This window comes from Paroedura picta, chromosome 3 (genome assembly GCF_049243985.1).
Source record: "Paroedura picta isolate Pp20150507F chromosome 3, Ppicta_v3.0, whole genome shotgun sequence".
NCBI lineage: Eukaryota > Metazoa > Chordata > Lepidosauria > Squamata > Gekkonidae > Paroedura > Paroedura picta.
In genome coordinates, this window is record NC_135371.1 from 153,017,536 (window position 1) to 153,045,485 (window position 27,950).

The 27,950-nt window shown below is 46.9% G+C and overlaps 1 protein-coding gene across 1 annotated transcript; it reads left to right on the plus strand.

The window, feature by feature from the left end:
• Nucleotides 1-1,226: 1,226 nt before the first annotated feature.
• SCPEP1 (serine carboxypeptidase 1) lies at nucleotides 1,227-27,943 on the plus strand. Its single transcript, XM_077328725.1, has 13 exons — nucleotides 1,227-1,473; nucleotides 7,324-7,469; nucleotides 9,124-9,213; nucleotides 10,208-10,363; nucleotides 11,259-11,333; nucleotides 12,244-12,316; nucleotides 13,550-13,587; nucleotides 13,826-13,954; nucleotides 14,836-14,920; nucleotides 16,096-16,209; nucleotides 18,407-18,544; nucleotides 23,865-24,028; nucleotides 26,464-27,943. The coding sequence occupies exons 1-13, from the start codon at nucleotides 1,380-1,382 to the stop codon at nucleotides 26,527-26,529; spliced, it is 1,368 nt and encodes a 455-aa protein (XP_077184840.1). The 5' UTR covers nucleotides 1,227-1,379; the 3' UTR covers nucleotides 26,530-27,943.
• The last annotated feature ends 7 nt before the right edge of the window (nucleotides 27,944-27,950 follow it).

The window sequence follows — 27,950 nt, forward strand, 5'->3', positions numbered from 1 at the left end:
TCATAGTTCTCCTGCAGGATTACAATTTTCCAGAGTTCCCCTGAAGTAATCATTATTCCCTGTAATAAGTGGGCATGGCATATAAAGGGATAAAAAGGTAAAGGTATCCCCTGTGCAAGCACCGAGTCATGTCTGACCCTTGGGGTGACGCCCTCTAGCGTTTTCATGGCAGACTCAATACGGGGTGGTTTGCCAGTGCCTTCCCCAGTCATTACCGTTTACCCCCCAGCAAGCTGGGTACTCATTTTACCGACCTCGGAAGGATGGAAGGCTGAGTCAACCTTGAGCCGGCTGCTGGGATTGAACTCCCAGCCTCATGGGTAGAACTTTCAGACTTCAGGTCTGCTGCCTTTCCACTCTGCGCCAAAGAGGCTCATATATAAAGGGATAGGGAGGTGCTAATTTGTATGTGCAGGAAGTTTCCGCACTAAAGCGGTGAATTCCACTCCTGCCGTCTGTAGCGGTCCAGCCCTTTCCCTCGCTTTAGGCTGCTGCATCTAACCGTCCTGACCTCACCCGATGTTGAGAATCTGAGCCGAGAGCCCGTTTAGAAAGGTCCGCTTCCTCCCTCCAGCCATGCAGGCATCCCTTCAGCCTGAACAGCACGGCGCGTGTGAGCAAGAGCAAAAAGCACCGCTCGGAGCAACGTTGTGAAATCCTGCCCACCAAACTCCGTCAACTCCTGAAGCCTGAAAGAAACCATCCCTGGAAGAAGTACGACAGGTCCCCATCAAGGCCCCCCGCCCAAAAAAAATACTCCCCCCTCCTCTTCTGTCATTTGCCTTCTAAAAACCTGCAGAACAATTTGCTCCCAATAGGCGTCGGAAAACATGGGCTCGCCAAAGCGTGTGCAGCGGGGGGCGCGGGGGGGGGGGGAGAGATAAGGGCCAGGTCTCCATTAACTGCTATCAGCAGCGGTCTATATATTTGGTCAAAATTCTCCTAGGGAGGCACCTTTATTGAACCCCAAACGTTCCCCGCGCAGTTCAGTCTCAGGTGAATACCACCGAATCCAGATGGGCCGCTTTCCTCCATCTCTCTGGAATCTGTGGGCCATTTCCCTGAAGCGGCCTGTTGATTGACTCTCCCACCCCGCCTCTCAGTACGGACCGAGGACTTCCACGCCAGGACACTGCATGGGAGGCGACGTGCGGCCACACTGGAATCAAGCCTGGTTGGGCTTAAAGGAGCCCCTGGACTCCGCATGGGTTCTGCAGCGAAGGCCGCTGGGCTTTAAAATATACCCCCCTCCCCCCGGGCGGAGGGTCTGAGTCGCCTTTGACGGAAAGACCATCCGGCCCGACCCGCCCCCGCCCTGGGAACCAGTGACTCCCGCGTACTTCCCCTTTGCAAAGCAGCTGCCTGCGAGCCGGAGTCATATGATCCCGCCCGCGCCCGGACTCCGCGCAGAGATGCGGCTCGAGCGGTGGCTGGCGGTCGTGCTGCCGCTCTCTCTGCTGGCTTTCGGCTCAGGTAGGGCCCCGAGGCCGCCGCCGCCGCTGGGAGAGAGTCAGGGGCAGCTTTCTGCAGGACGGCTTCGGGGGGAAAGCCCAGCAGGGGCGGCTTCGCTTGCATCCTCCGACGGGAGAGGAAGGTTCGGTGCCTCCGGGGATCTGCCGGCCTTTCCGAGGCCTCGTTAAGCGGGAGTCTGTGTCCGGGCTTCCGGTTGGGTCGCCCTGCAAAGCTGGCTTCCGCGTGGATCCTTGCTTAGCGCTGCAGTGGGACCGGGGAGCAGAATCGGTGTGGCCGGCGCTCTTTGAAACGGAGCGGGTTAGTCCGAATCCGTGCATGGACCGGTTGTGCTCTCCTGTGCTCCCTCTGGGGGACGGGATAAGAAAGGAGGACCGAGCTCCTGGACTTGTGGTGGAGAGCCGGGTGCCCGGGCGACTGAGTCCTGGACTGGGGCGTCCCTCCTTCTAAATCCCGCTATGTACAAGCCCGGTGCCGTCGGACTCCACCTTGCTCCTGCTGCTTCAGACCCCCAGGGCTCCCTACCTGAATCTGTCTTCAGGGTCCCTTATTGTTCAATATGAGGGGAGTTAGATTCAAGTGGGTAGCAGTGTTGGTCTGAAGCAGCACAACAAAATAAAATCAGAGTCCAGTGGCACTTTTAAGACCAACAAAGATTGATTCAAGGCGTGAGCTTTTGAGTGCAAGCACTCTTCCTCAGACCAGTGCATGCACTCGAAAGCTCATGTTTTGTTATGATTTTGTTTTGTTATGAGGGAAGTTAGTTTGTTTACTTTGCAGGGCTGCTAAAAGGGTTGTAGAATAACACCTGCAAGGTGACCTTGCCTGCAAGCTGAGGGACTGTGGAGAGTTGAAGGGGAAGGGTCATAAATGATTGGGAAGCCCCTTCCTTATTCCTCCCTCTCCTTTTCTGGAAGTAGGGCTTAAGCAGGCAGAGTTTCTCCCCATCACTCTTTCTCTTTCTTTTATCTGCCTCTCTCACCAACTTCCACTCTTCCGTGCCTCTTTCAGGGTGTGGCGAAAAGTACTGTCAAGTCACTTTTATGGCACCTCCTCAGGGGGTTTTCAGGTGTAGTTTGCTGGTGCCTGCCTCTGTAGCTTCTCAGCCAAGTATTCACAAGCGCTGATCCTGCTGAGCTTCCAAGGGCTGACAAAATTAGCTGTCCAAATCAGGGCTCTCGTGGCATGCTCAGTCCTTAGCGGTCTGTTTTGCCAGAATATTTTCCTTTTTGTTGGAGAAAAAGAACAGTTTTTTTATATCCTTATTTTCACTACCTGGAGGGGTCCAAAAGTGACTTACAAACTATTTTCCCTTCTCCCCATAACGGGAACTCTGAGAGGTAGGTGGGGCCAGGAGAGATGTAAGAGATCTGCTCTGCAAGCTCTAAGAGAACTGTGACTAGCCCAAGGTCGCAGAGTCGGCTGCATGTGGAGGAGTGGAGAATCACACCTGGTTCTCCTGTTTAGAATCTACTGCTCTTTAACCAATATACCATGCTGGTTCTACCAAGTAATTTTTAAAAAACAAACACATAATTGAGAAGTCTCCCTGAGTGTGTAGTAACTCCTTCCTTAGTTGTGGATTTTAAAAATGTGATGGTTTTCATAAATGCACTCAGCCATCTGATTTACTCATTGGGCAGGAAAGATGAGGTTTCAGTGGCTCCCTGGTTGCTGGCTCAAGCAGTACTGATGACCATTTCCTCATTTAAACACGTATACACACCTGCAGGGATGTTGTTCTGTGTCTGACTCTCAGCTGTTCTACTGCTATAACACCGTGTTTGAAAGTTCTCACTCTGGATGTTAAACTGAAGTCCAGATCATTGTTGCTGAAAAATAGATTCAGCTCAAATGCATGTTGTTGTTAGGTGGGATCTATTTATACCATTATGCTATTAAAATAAACGGGCCTCAAACTACTCCTGTGATTTGCATGTGACTGCTGAAGCCAGAAGCTACTGTCTGATTCTAGCAAGGTGGTTGAGTGATACTTCTGTCATATTGTGGTTAGATTTCGATCGAGGGACAGAAGGGCCCACTGACTTATCCCATAAAAGCCCAAGTTGCAGGGGTACAGTATTTATTAAGCTGTGAGTTCTGTGCCTGTGAGGATTATTTGTTGGTATGAAGCTAAGGAGGTCTGGTTGTTTAAAATTATTTGTGCTGAGACCTTGCAAGAAGCGTGTCTATGGAACAGTTGTCAATGGGTCTGGAGAAGAAAACTGTCTTGTCCCTTTAACTGAGGCTTAATGGGTTCAAACCAAATCAGATTTATTTAATACAGCACTGTGGCCAGATAAGACAGATAGCAAAGAACACAGCACAGCAGAAATTATGTAATCTGGGAACAGACACCAAATTTAAAAATATTTAAAGTTGCATGATTAGGCTTAATTGGTTTTCATTTACCCGGTGAGGTGTGATTTGCCAGTTGAGAAAAGTGCTACTTTATATAATAAAAATGTATTTTAATTTTATTTATGGAGCTCAAATATATAAAAGCATAAAAAACAATAAAAACATCAGGGAGTGACTCAGGTCACACATATATAAGTTAATTACGGCCTTACATCCAAAGACCTAACGTGTTTTGACCTATATAGGTCTTCCTGAGAGGTCAATATTAAGTCCACACAATTGTTTTAGAAAAACACACAGATATGCATAAGAGATGTTTTAATATCATTTTTTCAAGTCACCAGGGTGGTAAACCAATTTCTATATTCAAATGGAGGTCCCTTGCATATCCACTGGATGTTAAACGTTCTTATAAATAAGGGTATTTCAAGGGGCTGTCTTCAATAACCTTCCCTGCTTTTGAACAAAATCTGTGTGCTCCATAAATAAAATTAAAATGAAATACGTATTTGTATTCTATAAAGTAGCCATTTTCTCAGCCTTCTCAGGTTCTCAACTCTATTCCAGGTTGGGTTTTTCCTCCCCTTTTTGTTTGTGAGGTGTGATTTGCCCCCATATCCTGAAAAATACCAGCTACCTATTTCCACATGTTGGGCAATCTTATGCCCAATTTGCCAAAAATGTATATGCATGATCCTTACACAGCTTCCCGTTTAAAAGAAGGTAATTGGAATTTCAAAAAACACTGTAAGATTAGCCTTTTTTCATGGCAGGAGTTTTACTATTAATTGCACAATAGTGATGATTTACCCCTCCATAGAAATGTAATAATGCACAGCACCAAGCAGCTGGTAAAGGCCAGGTGGGGGCAAAGGTGACAACATTATTAGGGAGTAACTCCTTCCCCACCCATCTGTAGGTGTAAGCCGGATTTCAGCAGACCGCTGTGCTGTAAGTTTCTGGAGCACCATGTCCTACCTCTTACACAGTTTACCAGCAGGAGATTAAGCTTCAAAGCTCCATGGGACAGAAAGACTCTTGTGTAGGAATTGTTTTCTAAGAAAAAGAGCTGGGTTTTTTGTACCCTGTTCGAAGGAGTCTCAAAGCAGCCTACCCTTCCTCTCCCCACAACAGGCACCCTCTGTGAGGTAGGTTGAGCTGAGAGAGCTCTGAGAGAATTGTGACTGGCCCAAGGTCACCCATATGCCTGCATGTGGGGGAGGAGTGGTTCTCCAGATTAGAGGTCGCCACTCTTAACCACTACACCAAGCTGGCTCTCATACATGACACTGCTCGTGGTGTGTCTCTCCAGAATGTAACTTGGAGACTCATTTATATCTTAGTGAGTTTTAATCCCATCTTTCTTCCAAAGAGCTCAGCTGTCTGTCCTCTCGTGATTATATCTTCACAACAACCCTGTGGGGTAGACTAGGAAGAGAGTGAGTTGGCCAGAATGTTTTCATGGCAACTGGAGATTTTCTTGCTCCTGGTTAATGCTCATACCCAACCTTTATCAACCTTTTGACCGAGGAGGAGCCCCTGAAATATTTCTAAGACGTCAAGGAGCTCTGAAACTGCCAGCTGCTTAAATGTACCCAGACACCACCTGTTCCAGTCTCATAGAACAGGGGGTTCTTCTTAAAGGATAAGAAAAACCACAGCACTGAAATCCCATCTCCTATGGAAGGTACAAGGGTGGAGCTAGTAGCCAGGTGATTTGGTTTGCAGATTGGCTGGGCAGAAGACACTGTCTTGACTGGAGACTTTTTCTACTTCTTCCAGGTAGGAGAAGTCAGAAAGCAAAGAGTGAGCTGAGGTGCCAATTCCAGAACCTGGCACAGAAGCCCTTGGCACACTCGTGGCTTGGCCATTATAGACCAGAGAGGCACTGCTCCCTTTGCCATGGGGAGGAGGGACTGTGGTTGGACGGAGGGTTAGAACAAAGGTGGGTTGGGGGGGTGGTTGGTTGGTTCCCTGAGACACATTTTGGTGTGGTGGTTAATAAGAGCAGGACTTCTAATCTGGCGAGCTGGGTTTGATTCCTTGCTTCCCCATGGGCAACCAGCTGGGTGACCTTGGGCTCACCACAGGACTGATAAAGCAGTAATATCAGCGGTAATATCTGGGCTCTCTCAGCCTCACCTACCTCACAAGATGTCTGTTGTAGCGAGAGGAAAGGGAAAGCGAATGTAGGCCATTTTGAGACTCCTTCAGGTAGAGAAAAGTAGCATATAAGAACCAACCTTCGTCAGTAATATCAGGGCTCTCTCAGTCTCACCTCCTTCACAGGGTGTCTGTTGTGGGGAGAGGAAAGGGAAGGCAAATGTAAGCCATTTTAATGTTCCTTCTTGTGGAGAAAAACGGCATATAAGAACCAACTCTCCCCCTCCTCTGAGGGTTCTGAAGTAGGGCCCCATGCAATTCATTAGGCTAAGTCACCTCTTAGGAGCACCCGTTATGATACTGGCAGAGAAGCATGGTGCTAATAGGCATCCCGTAGATAGGCTTGATTTCTTAGTCATGATGCTTGTAGGGATCGAGGCCGCTACAGGAAGTAGTTGTACTTTCCAGGTGTGAACAGTACACGGTGCTTAATGCCGCTGCCAAAAGCCACTGGCACATATTCAGGCTGGAGACAAGCCCTGATGGAGGTCACCCAGCGGAAGGTTTGTGGGCAGACTCATGCCCTCAGTGCTCTCCATGCCAAAGAGCTGCCGGCTGCCTCTGCCTTTTCCTCTCCGCCTCTGCTTGCCGGTTGACGAAATGTCTGGCACCCGGCTGAGCTTGTTCAAGGCTGATCCCCACGGCTTTAAGCAAGAAAAGCCGTGGAATCCTCGAAGACAGAACAATCCGTCTGGAATTTTCTTTGAAACGAAAACAAGTGTGACTCTGTAGGGGTTTAATGGGGGGGGGGGGCTAACAAACCTTATTTGTCTGTATTTTTAAGAGCAACTAATCAGTGGCAGACATGCCTCCCACCCTCCCTCGTAGTGCAATATAATAATAGGCTTGGGAAATTCCTGGAAAATGGGAGGGGCATGCAGCCTTGGGAAGGTGAGTATTGGGGAGGGGAGGGCCTCCAAAGCAGCCATTTCCTCCAGGAGAGCTGATTTCTGTCATCTGTGGGCCAGTTGCAATTCCAGGAGATCTCCAGGTCCCACCTGGAGATTGGCAGCCTTGGAGGGGAAGCATTGTGCCCATGGACTTCATTGCTGCCTGCCATGGAGCTATAAAGGACACAAACCTTTGTTTGCCTTTGGTGTGGGGGTGGCAGCTGTCCCCTCGCTAGGCTGTGAGGCTCACTGGAGACCTCACTAGCTTTTAGCCAAAGGAAACCTCCTTGGAGGAGTAGAATAAAGTATGTGCTGGGGTGCCGTTTATGGAGAAGAGAGCAGTTTCCTTCTCCTCTTTGTGGGTATTCTTCAAGGCCACATGCATTTGTGGTCAGATTGTTGGGGCTCTGCACTGACTGTCGTTAATCTTTCCTTTTAGGCTTTCTCCTAAAGGAATCAAAGGAACCAAAGCAGGCATGGGGCTATGTCCCTGTCAGAAGCAATGCAAGCATGTTCTGGTGGCTGTACTATGCAGACAGCCCTGCCAAGAATTTCACGGAGCTTCCTCTTATCCTGTGGCTTCAAGTAAGTTCCGTATAGGAAGCGCTTTGCAGAAGACTCATGTAGGCTTCGTTTTGCAGCGGGCTAGAGGGGTGGCCACAAGTGTGATCTTCTTCAAAGGAGACTGTCGTGCACATTGTTCTCCACCCTAATCCTATGCTTGCAAGCTGCAAAGAAACGTCTGCAAACAAGTCCTGGCCCTGTCCCAATTATACCCTGGATCCAATAGGGTCGTGTTGGCTTAATTAAGAACATAAGAGAGTTGGAAAGAACAGCGGCAAGTATGGTCCCGGTCGATCATCCCGCAGGGTTCAGCATTCCATCCAACTAGTCTTCCTGTAATGGTTGCAGGAGAATAACTCCATGATTAAGGTGGTACTTTAAAGAAGTTATGAGCGGCTACAACAGAAGGAAGAGACAGGTCTTTGCCCCAGAGAGCTTACAGTCAAAGTGATGCCAGTGGAGGAGCCACACATGGTGGGAGGGAAGAGAGAGCAAGGCAAACGTGAAAAAGGAAATGACTGGAAACCTGGGATATCTAGGTTGCCAGTTTTCAGACTACCCCCGACTGGCCAACAAAGCTCTTTGCAGCATTAAATGAAATGCTACCCCACGCTGATTGTTATAAGTGTAAAGCCACAATAGGAGAGGGCTAGTTGAATAGGCAGGAGACGGGGCGTACCATTCCTTCCCTTGAGCTTCCTGGAGACGTTCTCAGTGGGCCACTGATGGCCAAGAGCAAGTTGAGCTGAGAAATCCCAGAGGTTCCAGCAGCCCTGCAGGAGCCACCCGGTTCGGTTCAGATCAGAAGGTACGGGGATGATGACCGCAGGTGTTGGCTCACCTGTTTGTTTGCATAGCAGCCTGAGCCAGGGTGAAGCGGTCCTTGGGAGTGTTGCTTTGTTTAACACTGCAGAGGCCCTTTTTGCTCAGCTTTGCTCTGGAGCTCTGTCCGTATCACAGTCTATCATTATCCTCAGGCCTGTTCTTTGTGACTGGGCTTCTGGACAAATGGAAACTTGGGGGCATCTCTTATTGAGAATGAGGAGTCTTTTGCAGTGTTGAGGAGGGGCAGTTCACTCCTCTTTCCTGTGATAGTGAGAAGTTGTTAACATCAGATACGGTTAAGAAACTCTTGGCAGGTGTAGACTTAAGTGTTACAGTGGCGGTAGCCAAGTTAGTTGCCCACATAATTAAGTTCAAAGGACCTCAAACCCCATCACTGGCTGGTTATTTTGTTTTGTGTTGTCCCTAGCGTGTCTTTGCTCAAGGACTAGAGGCTAAATGAGGAGTATCTATTGTTAAAGGGCTAGGATCTTATGCTCCCCATGATTGGCCGTGGGGGTAGTCAAACTGCGGCCCTCCAGATGTCCATGGACTACAATTCCCATGAGCCCCTGCCAGCAGTCACTGAAGGGCTGCAGTTTGACTTCCCCTAGCAGCAGCATTCTTCACTAGCTGCACCTTCCAAACAGTCTTCAAGGGTGTCCCCAAGTAGCTCCCTGGGATTTCTGAGGTGATCAATTCCGCTTTCCGCCATGGACATGCTGCGTAAGATCCCAGCCTCCTTTTCAAGTGAAGAATAGAGGCAAACAAGTGTGTAGGCCTTGTGGAGAGAAAAACCTATCCAGCACTTCTAATTCTCTCTTTCTACATTCTTATCCGCCTGGTTCGACAGGGAGGTCCAGGGGCTTCGGGCTGCGGATATGGAAACTTTGAAGAGATTGGCCCTGTAGATGCTGATCTAAAACCACGAAGGACAACTTGGGTATGTGTCATGGCTTATCGCTTGGACACTCAGCTTTTTCCCTAACCATCATTGTTCCCATAAACATGTGATTAACCAGGAGCTTGGGGAAAAAAAACCCATGCTCTGTGCTATTTAAGATGAAGGCTCTTCCAACCTATTATTATTTTTAAATTTAGTTAGTCATATACTATTGCATTACCGTTTGCATTACATTTCCGCCACTCATATATTTCTGCATGTAAACTTTGCCTATGCAGCTCTCTTGCACTGAGGCAAGTCAAGAGTCCATGTCTGTCTACCTGAACTGGTGCATGTAATGACTGGGGAAGGCACTGGCAAACCACCCCATATTGAGTCTGCCATGAAAACGCTAGAGGGCGTCACCCCAAGGGTCAGACATGACCCGGTGCTTGCACAGGGGATACCTTTACCTATACTATTGCCATTTTTTTTGGTTCCCTTTTGTCTCTTTTTGTCTAAATAATGCATTTGGATATCTTTCCTGCTCTTTCTTCCAGTGATGCTCATAGGCATCATCTTTTAAACCTTTTAATCTTGCCACCTTTTCAACTTTGCCCCCTTCCTCCATCTTCCATGGACACTCAGAAATGTCTTTGTGAAGCTTTTGCTACTGTTCTTCCTGTTTTTGTTTGGTTTGCTTTCAATTCCTGTTAGGTCTCAGTGGCGCTGCATTATATTTCCAGGAAAGGGAACCGTAAAAGTCAAACTGCACCAACACCAAATATATAGCAATTTGTATCTTTTAAAATCTCCTCTAAAAGCATAAATGATACATGTGGAAAACAGCATATGAGGCTAGTGCGTTTACAAACCAGCAGAATTACTATTTAAGTAGCTCATAGGAACTTCAGAGGGGCTGGATCCATTTGCTGCAAGAATCTAGGCCCAATACACAGCCTTCTTTTGGTCTATGGCAGAGAGGGTCTCTTAAGCCAGTACGTGCTCTGTGTGTGGCCAGCGTGGCTGACCCTGTGTTCCTTTTGTGGCACAGTTGCAGGCAAGCAGCGTGCTGTTCATCGATAACCCTGTTGGCACTGGGTACAGCTACGTTAATGACAGCGGTGCGTATGCCACGGATCTCTGTATGGTCGCGTCGGATATGATGGTCGTTCTTAGAAAGTTCTTCAGCTCGAGGACGGAATTCCAGGCAAGTGTGATCCCTTCTCCTTAGGAGATAAAGAACTGCTTGATGCTTCAGATCTCTCCTTTCTTCTTTTGTGGAACTCGAGGCAGTTTGTAGAATGCCGCCCATACAAGCCCTGACCAAGCACAGGAAGGAATGCTGGAAGGCAGGCACCTTCCAACCATGGGTTCTCCATCTTTGGAAATTTTTTAACAGAGGCTGGATAGCCATCTGATGGGGAGGCTGATTCTGTGAAGGCTTAAGGGGGTGGCAGGTTACAGTGGATGAGCAATAGGGTTGTGAGTGTCCTGCATAGTGCAGGGGGTTGGACTAGGTGACCAATGAGGTCCCTTCCAACTCTATTATTCTGTGATCATGGGAACAGCCATCTTACATACAGCATCTAGCAGTTGAGTTTGGAATCCTGATGCCAGGACTGTGTCTTCTGGCTGCCTGAAACAGTACTCACCCCTCCACCCACCCACCCAAAATCTCCTCTAATGTTTCTTAAGGTATAGTGTGGGTGTCCTGGTGCTCCCCGCCCCACAAGCAGTAGGAAATGAGGCCAATGGCATTCTAGTCCCAAGAATCCTCTCAGAAATTGCACCTGCATGTTTTGTTGTCCAGTTCTGGTGATGATGCTGAAATGCACAGAAAAGTCTAAAAATCTCAGAGCAGGTCCGGGGAAGGGACTGGGGAATGCACAGCACTCCATGAGCTTCAAGTGCAAACATTTATCATAAGAAAAATGTGCAAGAACATAATTTATGTAATGGGTTTGCTAATCTGCAGAGTAATTAGATTCTGGTGGCTTGGGAGGTATTAGTGGTGGAAGAAACAGAGGATGCTTTAAGTGGTGGGTGGTGCTGAAGGAATGCACTGCACAATGCTCAAAGCCTTCATGCACCTTGCCTTGCAGGCAATCCCCTTCTACATCTTTTCAGAATCTTACGGTGGGAAAATGGCGGCCGCCGTTGCTTTGGAGCTTCATAAGGTAAAGCAAATCCTTTCTTGATCAGGAGAATTGACTCTTGCTTGGTCACATGTGGTGGTCTCTCTAATTTTTCCTCCCTGTTGAGAAGAACAATTTGCTTCCTGAGCAGAATATAACGACAGTAATCATTAAATGGGCAGCGCAAGTCCCTGTGTGGCTCTGTATCGCTGCTGACCAGGGCTTCCTGTGTCAGCGAGCGGCCGTTCACGTGCAGAGCTTAGAGGGAATGCTGGTTGCATGCTGTTCTCCTGTTTGTTCCTGTGACTCAGGGGGTGAAGATGGACTTTGTGGCAGGATCCTGCTACTCCACTTAGTTCAGGGTCGGTGCTTCCTTCAGTGCCCCAAACAGCCCTTGGCAGAGGGGAGCAGTAGGATCCAACACGTTGTGTGTGGAGTGGGTGGGTGCGGCGTCTCCGCCAGGAAGCAAAACCTTGCTCTGCAGCTAGTATGTACGTTTTAGCAACTTGAATGCTGACTTGGCAACAATCTCATCTCCATGTCTGTGCCAGACAGACTGTCTCTCCTTCTTGCTGTAAAGAGCCACTCGTATATTTCTGCATGTAAACTTCGCCTATGCAGCTATCTTGCACTGAGGCAGGTCAAGAGTCCATGTCTGTCTACCTGAACTGGTGCATGTTTCCAAGCATCCTCCAGGTCATTTCCAGCACTGCTCCTTGAATCTTTGCACTGGGGATTGACTCTGGAACTTCTGCATTCAAGGCAGGAGTTTTTTTCACTCAACTAGGTTTCACCTTGCCCCCCCTTCCACAAGCCTGCTGTGGCAAGTGGGATGGAGAAGGGCGTCGGTAATCTCTTGGGCAATAGGTAATAAGCCCCCCTGCATTGTTTTATTGAGTCAGCATCAGGCGAGGATCCTGATTTTTTTCCCCGCTTGGCTTTGTTTTGAAAGGCAGTTCAAGCTGAGACGATCAAGTGCCGTTTCCTTGGAGTAGCCCTTGGGGACTCATGGATTTCTCCTCTAGGTATGTCAACAGGCGTCTTCTGAATGCTTTGCCCGTCCACCTCTTAACATCTCTTCCTCTTCTTTCACAAAGATTCCATTAATATCTCTTTTTGGTTAAAAGTATTTTGTGTTCCATCTACAAAGAACTGAGTGGTAAAACAATAAAAAGTGGCAAGGCAGATAAAAATTAACGGTGGGTGATGCACCCGAATTACAGCTGAAGTGTATCAAAATCAGAACCATCCCCCTGCTGCCTTGAAGCACGCTGCTTGGAGGAAGAGAGGCTTTGACCCATTTCCAAAGCGAGGGAATGCAGTGGCAGATGATGCGTCACCCTTGGAGGCCTGCCTCCAGCTCACTCCGTTGTAAAGTCCTCACGTCCTGAAACCAAATTGTGAGAGAACGGAGCACGTTTGCGATTATGTCTATTCATTATAATTTTATCACACTCTTCCTCTGGGGAGCTGTGTACTTAGACCTCCACCACAGTTCTAGAAGGAAGGTGAGGCTGAGAGGGAGAATCTTGCCCAAGGTGAGCAGCGTGGCAGAGTGGAGACCACAAGTTCAGCTTCAGTGTGTTCTGTTTCATTTATTTATTTATTTTATTATTTTTATTTATTTATTTATTTGGATTTTTATACTGCCCATTCTTTACAGCTCTGGGCTGTATATACTGCCCTATACAGCCCTTCCCAGTATTTGCCTGCTTGGGGCATTTACATCATTTAAACACGGGGATAGGTTGCTTTTAGGGAGGTGATGTAATTAGTTGTTTACTGGTCCCAACCCAAAACCTGGTGGAAGAGCTCCATTACTGGAGAAATTTCTGTAGGACTCACAGTTCCTTCAAGGAGCTCATTCTACCAGTCAGTGCCAGGACTGAAAAGGCCCTGGCCTTGGTTGAGGCCAGACATATTTCTCTAGGATTGGGGATCACTACCCAGTTCAAACTGATGAAGAGCTGTCATTCTGGAGGATCCCCAGGTCCCCCCTGGAGGCTGGACCTTTGTCTCCCCTCCCAAGCAGCCCTTTTCTCCTGGGGCACTGATCTCTGTTGTCTGGAGATGAGCTGTCATAGCAAAATTGCCCAGTTTGCATTTGTTTAACTGAAGCACACGCTGGGGGAAACCTGCATGGTGGATGATGCTCAGCTGTAGAGAATTTCATGGAAGTTATACAGGGAAGATGCTGCCAGATGCTGCATCATGAAAGTGTTCATTTTTCACTAACATATTTTTTTCCTATTTCTTAGATTCTGTGCTGTCCTGGGGGCCTTACCTTTATAGCACAGTAAGTATTTACTCAACACTACTTTTTAAACTTTTGCATTTTTTTTCTTCATTAAAAAAAAAAAACTTCATTTAAGAAAAAGCCAGGGGAAAGGCCTGTCTAGCCCAGTCCTTGTTGCCCAGAGGTATCCTGCTGGATGCTCCTAGGAAGCTTGCAGGCCACTTCCTCTTTGTCCTGGGCATGGTGGGTAAGCGCATGCCGGTGGCTCACCAGCTGACATTTGCTTTTCACGTTGCAGTCCTACCTCGATGATAGAGGCTTAAAGGAAGTGACCAGTGCAGCCAAAAAGATCGTGAATGCTATGGATAAAAAGGAATACAAACTGGCAACGTTGCTGTGGAGTAAGGCAGAGGATATCATAGAAGAGGTAAGGCAGCTGTTTTATTTTTTTTTTAAGGGTGAGCAGATTAAATAATGACCCTTCTCTGCAGTTATGTAAGAAGGCGAGAGAGAAAATGGTTTCCCCATCACTAGGTGCAGTGGGAGTTGAGGTTCATGTACCTCTTTAATGCTTGCACAGGAATTGGAGCGCTGCCTTCTCATGCAGGGGTGAGAAGCCACACCTATCCAAAATTGCCTCTCCATTAAAGGTACCAGACTCCTACTCTTACCTATTTGTGGTCTCCCGCAACCTGGATGGAAACTTGTGCTTCTACTACGTAGTGTGACTTGGCTCACTTGCTTAATCCATATAGATGGATTTGTTTGTTTACATTTTTTTTAAAAACCCACCATTCTCCTGTGACACACACAAGATGGCAGTCTGCCCCCTAACTGCAGCACATATTGCTTTTTGCTCCTGGTCACCGATAATGTGGATGGTGCGAGTTGTTCTGTTCTGCGGCTACAGGTGCATTTTAGTACATGGAGGATCCTGGCTTGTATTAAGTGCATGCCCTAAAATTAATGCCCTGCATTCATTAAAAAAATTAATGTCCTGCATTAACAATGTATACATCTTAGGCATGCAAAATAGTTGGTTATGTACTTTGAAGACTGGGCGTAGGCTTAAAAACCATTCTGCCTCAGTAGCCTGAAGTGTTGAGAATCTATCCCTTTGCCACTGAGTTCCGTATTTTAAACCAAAAAAATGAAAGAATGCAGAGAATTGCCAGCATTCTTAGAATCATGGATGAGTTTTGGTGAAGGGATACGGTTGTTTTGTTCCGTTTTTTAACAACATACTTACAAAGTGCCCCTTTGCTTTCTTAGCGACACCTCCTTGCTATATTCTCTCTTCTTTCCTAGAACACGAATGGAGTGAATTTCTATAACATTCTCACGCCAGAATCTTCATCTCTAGCCTCTGCCACAAGTGCCTTGACTCCCTTTTGTAAGTTGTGAGGGAGTTCTTTGGGTGGGGGTGGTGCTTTCACAGTGGGAAGGGCTGGTTGAGAAAAATTAATCAAGTCTTCTAAGGGTTTCTCAGCCTGCCACAGGTTTTAAACCAACGTAACAGTCATTTTGTCTCCTCAGAGGGCCCTGGGAACTCCAGTTGTGGGAGGAAAATTCAGGAATTGGAATAGCATTTTTAGCACTCTTCCCAAACATTGTTTCCCAGGATTCACATGGACGTGCCAAGTCCAACCCCTTGTCTCTCAAGGGCAATCCTGTCTCTTCTGCCTTGCAGATGCTTTCTATGGTTTCAGGCAGGGGTCTTTTGCACCACCTGCTTCCTGATTCTCTTAACTGGAGTTGCTGAGAATTAAACCTGGGCCTTCTGCCATCGAGCCCCAACTCCTCTCTTCCTTAACTAGGCTTTCCTAGTTAAGCTGGGAATGACCAGTATAAATAGTTTAGGTAAGGCCCGTGTATGCAGCTTGTGAGATTTGCTAGTGTTTGTGTTGAAAATGACTATGTTCTAAAGACATGTAGGTTATTTGGCTTTGTTCCCAGGAAGGAGACTTAGTAACAAATTGAGGGGGAGGATACAAGGACTTGCAGGGAGATAAATGATTGGGGATTCCCTTTCATAGGGTGGCCAACCTCCTGGGGAGGCCTCAAGGCTTCTCAGAATTATAACTGATTTCCAAGCTACAGAAAGAAGGTTCCCTGGAAAAAATAGCTGCTTTGAAGGGTGAACTCTGTGACATTATGCAGTCTTTCCCAAGCTTCCCCCCGTGACCTCTGAGAATTTCCTAATGTGGATTTGGCAGTGCTAGATCTTCATGGTGTCGCATATGCAGGTCTGGGAAGCGGCTCTGGGGAAGAGACCCTCCCTGCCTCTTTGCAGCTGCTTGCTAACCGAACTTCTCATCTCCATGGTTGCTGCAGGACTTTCCTGTCTGGTTTATTAATGAGGAGAAAGGGGGGGCTTGGAGACCTATTGAGCAATGGTTTGTCATGTGCTTGCCTTTGCTCTATGTGGGAGTTCGTAAAGTGGGTGGAGATGGCTGTATTTGACCTTCATGTTCCTTGATAAGCCAGTTTTCCCTTGAGTGTTGTGCTCTTCTAAGTTTGGTTTCAGTGTGTAATAAAGATAAAAATGTCTGCATTCTTTTTCTGAAGTGAAACTCTTCCAGCGTCATGTGCAACAACAAAATAAAGACAAGTTGAGTGATTTGATGAATGGACCGATCAGAAAAAAGCTGAAAATAATCCCGGACCATGTCAAATGGGGAGGTATTGTACTATTTTCGGTATGGCCTCTAAATATTAATGTCAACTGTTGAGGAATGCCTCTAGTCCAGCCTTTCTCAACTTTTTTACTGTTAAGAAACCCCTGAAACATTATTCAGGCTTTGAGAAACCCTAAAAGTGGCAAATTTGTGCAGAATATGGCTGGGAAGCATAGCTGTGTACTTGCCCACCCGGGGCCCCTCCCCTTCCCACCCCCTCCAGACCCATCATTGGCCATTCGGGGAGGGGGGAAAGGTGAACATGACCATATGTCGTAATATCACCCAATAAATGTTTAACAAATTTAAAATATAGGTATAAAAGTCATTCTTATCCATTTGGGAAACTCTTTCAGGGGAGTCAACAAACCCCAGGGTTTCATAAAACACTGGTTGAGAGATCCTGCTCTACTATGTTGTAATCATAATAATAACAACTCGCTGGACATTTCAAGTGCCAGTGAAGTTAGGCATGCTTAAAGAAGTGCCTGTGAAATTACTTATGCTGGCTCCACTTCGCCTGAAGCAAGCTTTGGTTAGTGCAAACGCTAGCCAATCTTAAAAGAGGAACTGACAAAAGAAAATGTTCAGAAAGCTAATTCCAGGAGAGATTAAGGAAGTGAAATGTTCTTGTAACAAAAGCTGTTCCATTTGAAAATTTAAAATAGCCTCACGAAATGCTGCTTTGTTCTATGGGAAGTGAAGACTCCTTTCTCCAACTCCATGCATGCCCGCTGTTCCTGGAAAATCGCTCCCGGAAAACATCAAGTTGACATCCTGGGAATGTGGCCAATGCATATTAATCTTCATACTTCATGTCTGTTGTATTACTGTCAACCATGCAAAACCAAAAAAGGAAACTGAAACCCAACCTGAACAGAAGTCAGGAACCCAAAAGTTGAGCTGCAAAACAATATAAAAAAATCATTGCAAACATTTATTATTAGAAGAAGAGGAGTTGGTTCTTATAGGCCACTTTGCTCTACCTGAAGGAGTCTCAAAGTGGCTTACAATCACCTTTGCTTTCCTCTCCCCACAACAGACACCCTCTGAGGTGGGTGAGGCTGAGAGAGCCCTGATATCACTGTTCGGTCAGACCAGCTTTATCATTGCCGTAGTGCTGGCTGCATGTGGAAGAGTGCAGAATCAAACCCGGCTCACCAGATTAGAAGTCCACACTCCTAACCACTACACCAAGCTGGCTTAAACAAAGTGCACTAACACCATGTATTAAAACAAAGTAAAAACAACACATACCTAACTTAACATGGCAGAATAGACTAAACATGTTTCGACCCATGGGGGTCTTCCTCAGTGGCTTTGTTCCCAGGTCAAATTATTCTGTTCTTTTGTACAAGATCAAAGTCTTCAGTCCACCACTCTCAGCTTTTGTCTAAGTCTAGATTAAGAGTGCATTTCCATTAGGCAAAAGCTGAGTGTGGGGGCCTCAGATAATACATGTTTTAGAAGGAGGGCTCCAAATCAGATACTTTAGAAATACTAATTGGAGCTACACCTAACATATTTTTCTTTGCCACCCAGCAAGCCTTTAGATTTTGATCTTGTACAAAAGAGGTGGGATATAAATTTAATTTAATAAATAATATTAAAAAAACTAAACTAAAGACAAGTGTGTGATTTTGGAGAATATCACATGATCCTTTAAGATGCCATGGGCACTCTCCAGGTAATTTCCTGTAGTAGCTACTCAGCCAACATTGTTGTGGGGTGGAGAAGGGGAAAAATTGTATTTAATCCTTGTCTTTCTTTCCCAGCCGAGTTTGAATGCTGAGGAAACCTGTCAAGGAAACCTGCAGGCCCTGTAAACAAGCTCAGGGGCATAAACTGGGAAGTGCAAACACATTTTAGAACATATTTGCACAACCATGAAGGGCTTAAAAACCTGTTTTTACAAAATCTGGATTCTTTCTCCAAACTCCTCATTGGACATGAAATGCTATGCGTTTCTAATTCAGAAAATTGGAAGGCAATGTGTCTGCTTAAATGACTACCATTTATGCTCTCAAAGGAAGGGAAATGGGAGCGCCATTTTGGTGTCCAGGTTTCTTTTTTCAGATTACCAAATTTGCCTTGTTGCTTTGGTTGATCCCTCAAGCAGTGATCTGAGTGCTCCTGATGGTTATGTCCTTTCTACTGTCCCCCCTTCTTTCCCCCCCCCTCTTGTTGCTCTAACCCTCCAGGCCAGGCACAAGACGTTTTCACACACATGGCTGAAGACTTCATGAAGAATGCAATAGACGTTGTGGATGACTTGCTGGAAGCCAATGTCAATGTTACAGTTTATAATGGGCAGTTGGATCTCATTGTTTCTACCATAGGTAAGAATGGCAGGGTAGCCAAGACAGGGAACAAGTGACAATCCTCCTTTGCTCTTTTGAAATCAACTTGGTAGGTCCCTAAATGGTGGCACTCTCTCGTCCTATGAATAATTCTCTGGCTTCCTTTACATGGATCGCCCCTTGCCATGAACTTTTATGCATGTTTATTTACTTCCTTTATAACCTGCCTTTCTTGCTTGTGGGGGATCCCAAAATGGCTTGTTTCATTCTCCTCACCTCGTCACAGCAATTTGGGAGGTAGGTTAGGCTGAGATTGTAGAAGAAGAGGGGTTTTATACCCTGCTTTTCACTGCCCAAGAGAATCGCAAAGTGACTTCCAGTCGCCTTTCCTTCCTCTCCCTTCAACATACACCCTGTTGTAGGAGGGGCTGAGAGAGCATTGAGAGAAATTGCTCTGCAAGAACAGCTCTAACAGGACTGTGACTAGCCGAAGGTTACTCAGCTGGCTGGAATGACACCTGGCTCTCTAGATTAGAGGCTGTTGCTGTTAAGCCCTGCACCAAGCTAGCTCCCAATAACTGGTTCAGGGTCAGCCAGCAAGCTGCCGTTGCAGAGTGGAGATTAAAATGTCATTTTCCCAGATCCTAGTTTCATCACTGAACCACAACAAATGTGGAGACCATAAAGTTTTCCTGAAAGTACCACTTCTGTACCATATCTGATGCATCCCATTAATCCTTTCAGATACCAGGATCTTAGTCTAATGTCCTTTAATGCTAGCAGTATCACCCCAATAAATTATTTAAACAATGCTGTTTGCCACCAGTACATCTCACAATCTTTCACAGTGTGCTTGGTACCTGTTCTCATTCTGCACGCCACAGACTTATTATTCCCTGCAACACAGCAAATTAAAAGCACCTTATCTATATTGGGTTGCCCCCCACAGGGCCTTGCGCTCTGCGGGTGAGAATTTGCTGGTCGTTCCCGGCCCTAGGGAAGCGTGTCTGGAATGAGCTCCCGGGTGAGCAGCGGGCCCTGCGGGATTTGTCAGCTTTCCGCAGGGCCTGTAAAACTGAGCTCTTCCACCAGGTCTGTGGTTGAGGCTGGGGGTTAGCGAAATAGAGTCATCGCCCCCCCCCTGGGATTGGAAGTATACATCACTCTCCATTCTCTCTGCTGCTTCGGTAATGGGGGTGGGAATGGGATTCTTTTCCGCTATATTGGGGATTTAAAAGTCTTTTAATGGGGTTAAGACTACTGTTACCTGCCATGAGCCTTTAAGGAGTGGCGGGAAATAAGTATAATAATAATAATATGTGGTAATGAATTTGGCTGTGGAGGTTGTGATGGCTCGGAATGTTCACAAACATTCCAAGGGTCGGGGGAAATTCCAGTGACTCAGAAGCAACAGGATAGTCACACTGCCATTTCCATGAGGAGGAGGCAAGAGTTAGCGGGCTGCCAGGATAACGCAAGAGCTGGGGCCACACGAGTGAGGAAGCAAAGAAACTGGAAGCCAGAAGGAGGACAGTTGGGATAAATGATCAGAGTAGGCAGTGAACAGAGTAAAGGAGCCTTGAGGGGCTAAAGTGGCTTGAGGTAAGCAGGAAATAGGGAAATTGAGGAGAATGATGGACTCAGAAGGCTGTAGAACAGTGGTCCCCAACCTTTTTTTTTTTTAATTCAGTTTTTATTGTTATTTGTTCTCATAAAAAGCATTTACAGAAAAACAAAAAACAAAGAAGCGACCAGCTGATAAGTGTCGTCAATACACGTATATCATACTTGATGTAGTCTGATGTTATCTCAAGAGATATATAGTCAGTTCCCATTACATATTGGTCCTAATCTAACAGTTACTGCTGTCTTTCTTAAGAAAGTCCAAATAATCACTCCACTGTTCATCATATTCTTCCGGAGATCTCTTCTTAACCATGTTGGTGAGTCTTGCCATTTTTGCTAAGTCTGCTAATTTATCAAGCCATGTAGAAATAGTTGGAGTCTCAGTCGCCTTCCAGTGCTTCGCCCACACCAACCGTGCCGCCGTAGTTGCATGGAAGAAGAGGATTCTAGAAGAAGTAGGTAAAGCACTTGGGTGGAAGCTTAGCAACATAGATTCAGGCTTCATTGGGTATCGCATTTTAAATATTTCCTGTAACACCATATGTATTTTAACCCAATACTTTTTTGCTTTCTCACAATTCCACCACATGTGATAAAAAGAACCTACTGCTTTATGAGTCCCCAACCTTTTTATCACCGGGGACCACTCAACGCCTTTTACTGAGGCCCGGTGTGGGGGGGTAATTTACTCCTCTACTCTCAACCACTGCCCTAGCGCTCTCTGATCGCTATGGTAATGTTTAAACATCCCTTCAAAATAAGATACAGACACGCCACAACAACAAACATAAGGAACATTTTATTTTCACTCATGAAAATATTCACTATTTTAACTCATGACAATGACAAATCAATGGGAACCCCGAGCTTGTTTCTCTGAAATGAGATAGTCCCATCTGGGAGTGATGGGAGACAATGACACCCGAAGTGTGCTGTAAAGGGCCGGGGGGGATGAAGTAAAGGGCCGGGGGGGGGGGAAGAGAAGGCGTCCTTCGGGGCCCACCTCCAATTAGTCGAAGGACCACATGTGGTCCGTAGCCCACAGGTTGGGGATCGCTACTGTAGAAGACAAAATCTCAAGAATTTCTGGCTATATTTTGTATGTGGAAGGCAGCGAGGAAAAACAAGGGCTATGAAATATATCTATTTATTTTATTTTTCATATTTATAGACTGCTGCTGCTCCCAACCAGTTGGCTCAAAGCAGCTAAAAGGTTCCCATTTCCTTGTCAGCACCCATAATTTATTTTTATTTATTATGTTTTTCTACCGCTCTCTCTTGTGGCTCAGGGCGGTTCACAGCATAGATGGAAGTTAAACACTTCAATAGGCAATGCAATGAGATGTGTAGGCATTCTGTTCTTAAGAATGTGCTGTTCCTTGACCAATAGCAGGATTGCCCAACTTGAGCCTCGCTTCTTAAGCACTTGAATTTACCATGTTCTCAGGATGTCCTGTGCTTTCCGACTGGTATCTGTGGTCCGAAGCACTAAAATACTGATTCCCGTCTCCCTTGCTGCTGTATCAGGCCAGGTTGAGTCAGCTCAGACTTTCGCATACATTTACACAGTACTGAGAAGCTGTTCAAACAAAGTATACAGTTTGTTGATGTTCAGAAGAGGCACTGCTAATCTGGGTTCAGGAGGCATTTTGCCCACTGTCATGTGCTACGGGAATAGATTGGCCGGCTGCTCTGAAAAACACATTGTGCAGGTGGAGTGGCTGCACAGCCCTTAAGGTTATATCTAGGTCATTATATCTTAGACTGAAACTCGTACTTGTGAATCACATGAGGCAAGCTGCTATTCGGATGCCCATATCTGCATTCCTCACCCCTAAGGTGACATTGTGCCCGGAAGCCTGACTTGGAATGAGGCTACTGAGTGTGCTTCAGATGCAAATAAATGGCAGCTGGAGAGGTGAATGCATAACCCATTAAAAAAAAAATTCAAAGGTGACTCCGTAGGCGATACTGCCAATAATTAGAAAAGGCAGGGTGGAGATGAGAAACATTGGCATACATTTACATGCCGTCTCTATATTCGGTCCATGGGAGTACATCAGTTGCTTTTAGATTCCTGCTCCTACCTTGAAATGACTCACTAATTATGTAATAGGAGTCCTTGGGCAATTGCAGACTACCTTGTAATGTCTTTGGGATGTCTGTTGCCAGTTGGAAAGACTTCACTCCGTCTTGCCTTTGCAATTCTACCAAATAACCAGTCATTCTGTCTAGCATCAGTATTTCTCTTGGATCTTCATATCAGTGCCTTTTGATATGAAGCTTTTTCTTTGACTGAATAACAAAGAAATAAATGCATGATAAATGGCCTTGCTCCCCCCTGAGCTTTTATTAGTTGCTTGATAAGTAACCTGCTTTTTTTCACACCCACCTGGCTCTGATTTTTTCCTGGCACTTAAAATTGGGGCGCACACTTGTGGGAGGTTTAAATGTCTCTTTCATTACTTTCCTGCTTGTAATGCCTGTTTGCTAGAATACCTTTGGGATACTTGACCATTACACTGATTGCTGCACTAACAGCTCTGTCCCATTTACCTGTAATGAAATTGGAGTCTGTCACTTGGCCAACTTTCTGGATTCAAGCAGAATTCAACCACCATCACCCCCCAAAAAAAATATCCTTAAACATTTGATGAGTAACATTTGACAGAAATTTCCAGTTCATGCCCAACACTGGAACTAGATTGACAGGCCATATGAGAAAACATCTGGCAGCTGATTTGCAAGATATTTAGTGGTTGCCCTACAGGAGCCCTCTGGATCTCTAGGTGTGGTGATACTTACCATCAGCCCACAGCTGCCTGCATTCACCAACTGGCAGTAGCCACTGACGTGTTTGCAGGTGACTTGCAGAGGTATTTGACCTCTGACTGCTATTGTTAATGGCCTTGTCTTCCCAAGCAGCAGATTAGGGGACAGAGGAGACTGAGAGCCAGCTTGGTGTAGTGGTTAAGAGCAGTGGGTTCTAATCTGGTAAGCCAGGTTTGATTCCCCGCTCCCCCACATGCAGCCATCTTGGTGACCTTGGGCTCACCACAGCAGTCATCTCAGAGCTGTCTCAGCCTCACCTCTCTCACAGGGTGTCCATTGTGGGGAGAGGAAAGGGAAGGTGACTGTAAGCCACTTTGAGACTCCTTCTGGTAGAGAAAAGCAGCATATAAGAACCAACTCTTCTTCTTCTTCTACTTCTGAGTCTCTGTAAGTGGGAATCCAGCTTTTTTAATACTCTCCTGCATAAATAGCTCAGAACAAAAAATGAACAGGAGTGACCTGAGCTAAAACCTCTTTCCCTGGTATGCCAGGCTTTCAGGGAGGTTTGCGTTATGTTCATGTTTTTAAGCACTGTTAAGTGCTGCTGTTCCAAACAGCCTGAGGTCCACCCTAAGGATTCTACCCTCTTGTTCCTCTGCACGTGTAGAGCAAGCCAGTGTCACCGTGTCACTGATTTTCTGAGATGACAGAACCAAAAGTAGGGTTTTTCTTTCCTCAGATTTTGAATTAAAATACAAGTTCAAAATGCTACCCAGTTCCGGGATCGGAAAACCCACCTTATTGGTGGTGATAATTCTTTTGTCTCTTTGGAAGGCAGAGGAGGCTCAGGTTGGTTGAACTGCAGAACTTCTGGTTCTGATTCCAACACCCCCTTCTGTGAAAAGAGGCACTGTGGGCAGTTTTGCTAAGCTCAGCTGTTTCTCTTGGTTTGTACATTTAGGCCAAGAAGCCTGGATCCGCAAGCTGAAATGGCCCAAGCTGAAGCTCTTCAGTGACCAAAAATGGCAGCCGTTGTATGTGTCCCCCAAAACCGAAGAGACAGCAGCTTTCTTCAAGTCCTATGATAACTTAGCCTTCTACTGGGTTCTAAAGGCGGGGCACATGGTGAGTCTGTTTCAGAGGTCTCCAAACTTTTTGAGCCTGCGGACACTTTTGGAGTTTTGGCCCAGGGTGGTGAGCACAACCACAAAATTTGTCTGGGTCCGACCCTGCCACATTGTTTCATGCAACAGTTCAGACTGGACTACTGCAATTTGCTCTATATAGGGCTACCCTTGAAAACACTTCAGAGGCTGCAGGTAGTCCAGAATGTGTTTGCCAGGTTGCTGACCAGAACACCATGGTGAGCTCATCTTACTGCAATGTTGCGACAGCTGTATTAATCTCCAAATGCAATTCAAGGTTTTTCTGTTAACCTTTAAAGCCCTGGATTGTCTAGGACCCTCATCCCGGTGGACCTGCCTTTTCTGTTACAATGCCCCACGTTCCCTTCAATCATCCTCTAAGACAGTGGTTCTCAGCCTGGGGGTCAGAACCCCTTTGGGGGTCGAATGACCCTTTCGCAGGGGTTGCAGCAGGGCAAGCAGCTTAGCGGGGGGGGGGGGGGTCACCATCCACACAACAGCCTTCATCTGTCTGGAGCAGCTGGAAAGAGCGAGATCGGCATGGTGGGGCAAGAGGCAGAACTGAACTGAGAAATCCCGGAAAAAACCCAATTTATAGACAATGATGAACAATGGATTTTCATGCAATTGGACTGTTTCGGTTTAATTTCTGTGAAGGAACACTTGCATAATTTTATGGCTGGGGCTCCCCACAACATGAGGAACTGTATTAAAGGGTCACGGCATTAGGAAGGTTGAGAACTGCTGCCCCAGGAGCTCAGCTAGCAGTCACTGTTCAGCATTTCATGAAAAGCTGTTTAGCAGGATGCCTATTAAAATGAACATACCGTTTTAAAATAGGCTGTAGCCTACCCACGGCTGACCCTCAGTCACACTTCGGCCGCCAAAGTCCGCACAGCCATTCGGCAGCCATGCGGGGCAAAAGCCCCATCTGGCCCCGCCCTCTCTTTAAAAACACTCGGGGAGCAGCACCTGGAAGGATGTTGGGGGCGCCACATTGCAGACCCCTGGACTGTATCTTCATTAAACTCTTTATTGCCCAGTCTTCAAAAGGAAGCTTAGAATGGCTTATGCTATTGATTATAAACCAGTGGTCCCCAACCCCTGTTCCGGGGACTGGTCCCAGTCTGTGGATCAGTCAGTACCGGGCCGCAGCTCCTCCTCGGCGTCCTCCCCGGCTGCTGCTTCGGGGGCTGCCCTGCCACTCTGCCGCCGGCTCACCTTTGGTGCTCTCCAGCGGCCGCCATGGCTGGGGCTCCCCCTTGGTGTGGCACTGCACAGCTGCTGCTGGCAGCGCCCCCCAGTGGGTGGCGGGAAAGCACCAGTGGGAAAGCAAGCAGAGCAGGGGCTCAGGCAGCAACATCCCTTGACAAAAGACTACCCCCCCTCGGGCCTCAGTAAAATTGTCAAGCGTTGACCAGTCCCCTATGATAAAAAGGTTGGGGACCAAACAACTAAAATGAAGCTTCCTCCCCTGATGAGACAAATTAGTCAAACTGTGGCCCTCCAGATGTCCATGGACTGCAATTCCCATGAGCCCCTGCCAGCATTCGCTGAATTAGAGCATCATACCTGCACAAGCTTCAGCAATTCACAAATAATCTTTCAGGATCTGTTTCCCTTTCAATAATTGTCAGAAGTCCCACTGGAACAGCCAGGGAGTTGATGTATTACTCCAGGGAAGCACAAACAGAAGCGTCCTGGGGACCAAATGTTCCACCTGGGAAGACGCAATGGTCAGAGATTGTTGGGTGGCTTAAGCAGATGCATGGGTTTGTACCTGAAGATGCTGAATAGCCTGGAAGGAACAATATAATATGAATGCAGGCCTGTCTGCTTTCCTCGCTTAAATTAAATGCTCTTGTTGCAAACTAAGCTTGCCAGACCAAGGAACAAAGAGCAAGCGAAACCAAATCTTTGTCATTCTCCTCATAGGCCTCTTAAAAGGGAGTCTTTCCAGTTTCAAAATGCTTCTTCCGGCTTATGTATTCAGAGGAAGAATGGGAGGAGGACAGGCTTACAGATACTGGAGGCTGCTGCCTTTATAACAAGGAAGCGGGAGGGTGGAGTGGATGCCACTGTTAGTCTTCCAGATGGCAGCCAGCAATGAACGGATTTCTGGTTTGACCTTGATGACTGCCCAAGGCCAGGCTTGTGTCAAAGTCTTTGGAACGCTTAGGGCTTAAACTGTGCTTGCCTTGTGCTTGAGATTAGCGGGCTTGAGTTTATGTTTTCATTCTGTATGTATGGAGCTTTCTTATATTTTCTGGCTTACAGCCTCTAAATGGCAAATGTCCTGGGATGGAAGGTTCCTCCGAGATGGGGATATAACAGGCTAAACAACTAAGCGGAATGTAAAACCAGCAGGGAGCATCACTCAAATTGCTGAACCATCGTGTGCTTTTCCTCTGTCAGGTACCTGCAGACCAAGGCGATACAGCACTGAAAATGCTTCGGATGGTGACTCGCCAAGATCACTAGCGGAATCGGGGCCAGCTGGCTTGGCTCCCTTGACAGTAGTGATGGCCTGCTCTGTTGTTTGAACACTGCACATGGGACTGCAGCAAGGACTGTAGCAGGGGGTGTTCAGCGCTGCTGTCTGCCTCTGCCACGGGGTATTCCAAGGAAGGACAGAGGTGGCCCTTGAGCAGACGCAGCTGTGATTCTCTGCTCCTGCTTGCACCCACTGACTTCCTGTGTGATGAACCATCCACTGAAGGAGCAGCTTCTCGCCGGGTGACGGCGTGAATGAAATGTTAAATGCTGTCGGTCAGCTTCATGTTTATGCAGAAATGTTTTGCAGCTTATTCCGAAACAGGACGCCTCACTGAGTGCGGTGGGTTTTGGCCCATATAGGATATACCATAGAAGACAATCCGTCTCCCTTCAGGTGGGAAGGGGTTGCCCAGGGGTAAGCCCACTGAAAGGCTTCATTGCTCCTCTTCCACTCCACCCAGCCTCTTCTCCTGATGGTGTTTGCTTGAAGATGCAGCTCCATGATCAGCATTGTACAGTCTGACCGTGGGGCCTAGTTTACGTGTAACTTTAGTTCCTGGTGATTTTAGCTTAAACCCAAATCAGCTTCAATCTTTGGGGGAGGAAGAGGCTGGTAACCCTCTTTGCCTTTAGCATTTCTTCCCTGCTCAAGCTGGCCCCTCCACACATTGCCTTTTACCTCATAGGGGGAAACTCCCAAATCTTTCACAGGGTAAAAAACAGCTGAAGATGAGAGAAGTTGACCAGGTATGCAGCCAGAAAATGGTCAATCCAAACCACTACGGACGCCGTAGGTATGGCGACTGTGTCTATTCTGAGCCTCACATCCCTTATCCTGGAAGGCGTAGTCCTCTCCTGTGCCTGGTGTGCTGCTGCTACTTGTTTGGAAACGTTCCAGTGTAGTAGCCGATGTGCCTCTGCTACTCATTTGGAAGTGCTCCGGTTTAGTAGGTGGGAGTGCAAGCAGGGCAACGTAGCCTGATCAGTGCTGGGAGAGCCGTTGAGAAGGAGAAGCCACCAGTCTCTTCTTTTTCCATTGCCAGATGATGCCGGCTGGACCCAAAGGAATCTGAGTGCTGCCTAAACATTTGGGGGAAGGGCCTGTAACTTCCTGCACTGAAGTCCCAAGTCTCCCTGCCACGTGGATGTTTTCTGTGCATTTGCTAAGATATCATGTGGATGGCCAAAGGGCAGCTTGGGGAGCAAAAGAATTTGGCTGAGCAGCAGCTGATAGGATCTTTTGCAGCCCAGATTCCTCCCTGTGCTATCTTCCTCCCTGTGCTGCCAGCTACTGCGGCTAGTAATGTGTACTCCCCTTTCTTTTCTTTTTTTCACTCTTTCACTAATTTCACTCATTCACAAATAAAAACAGACACTCTTTCTGGAGTGGAAAATCCTAGCCGGGT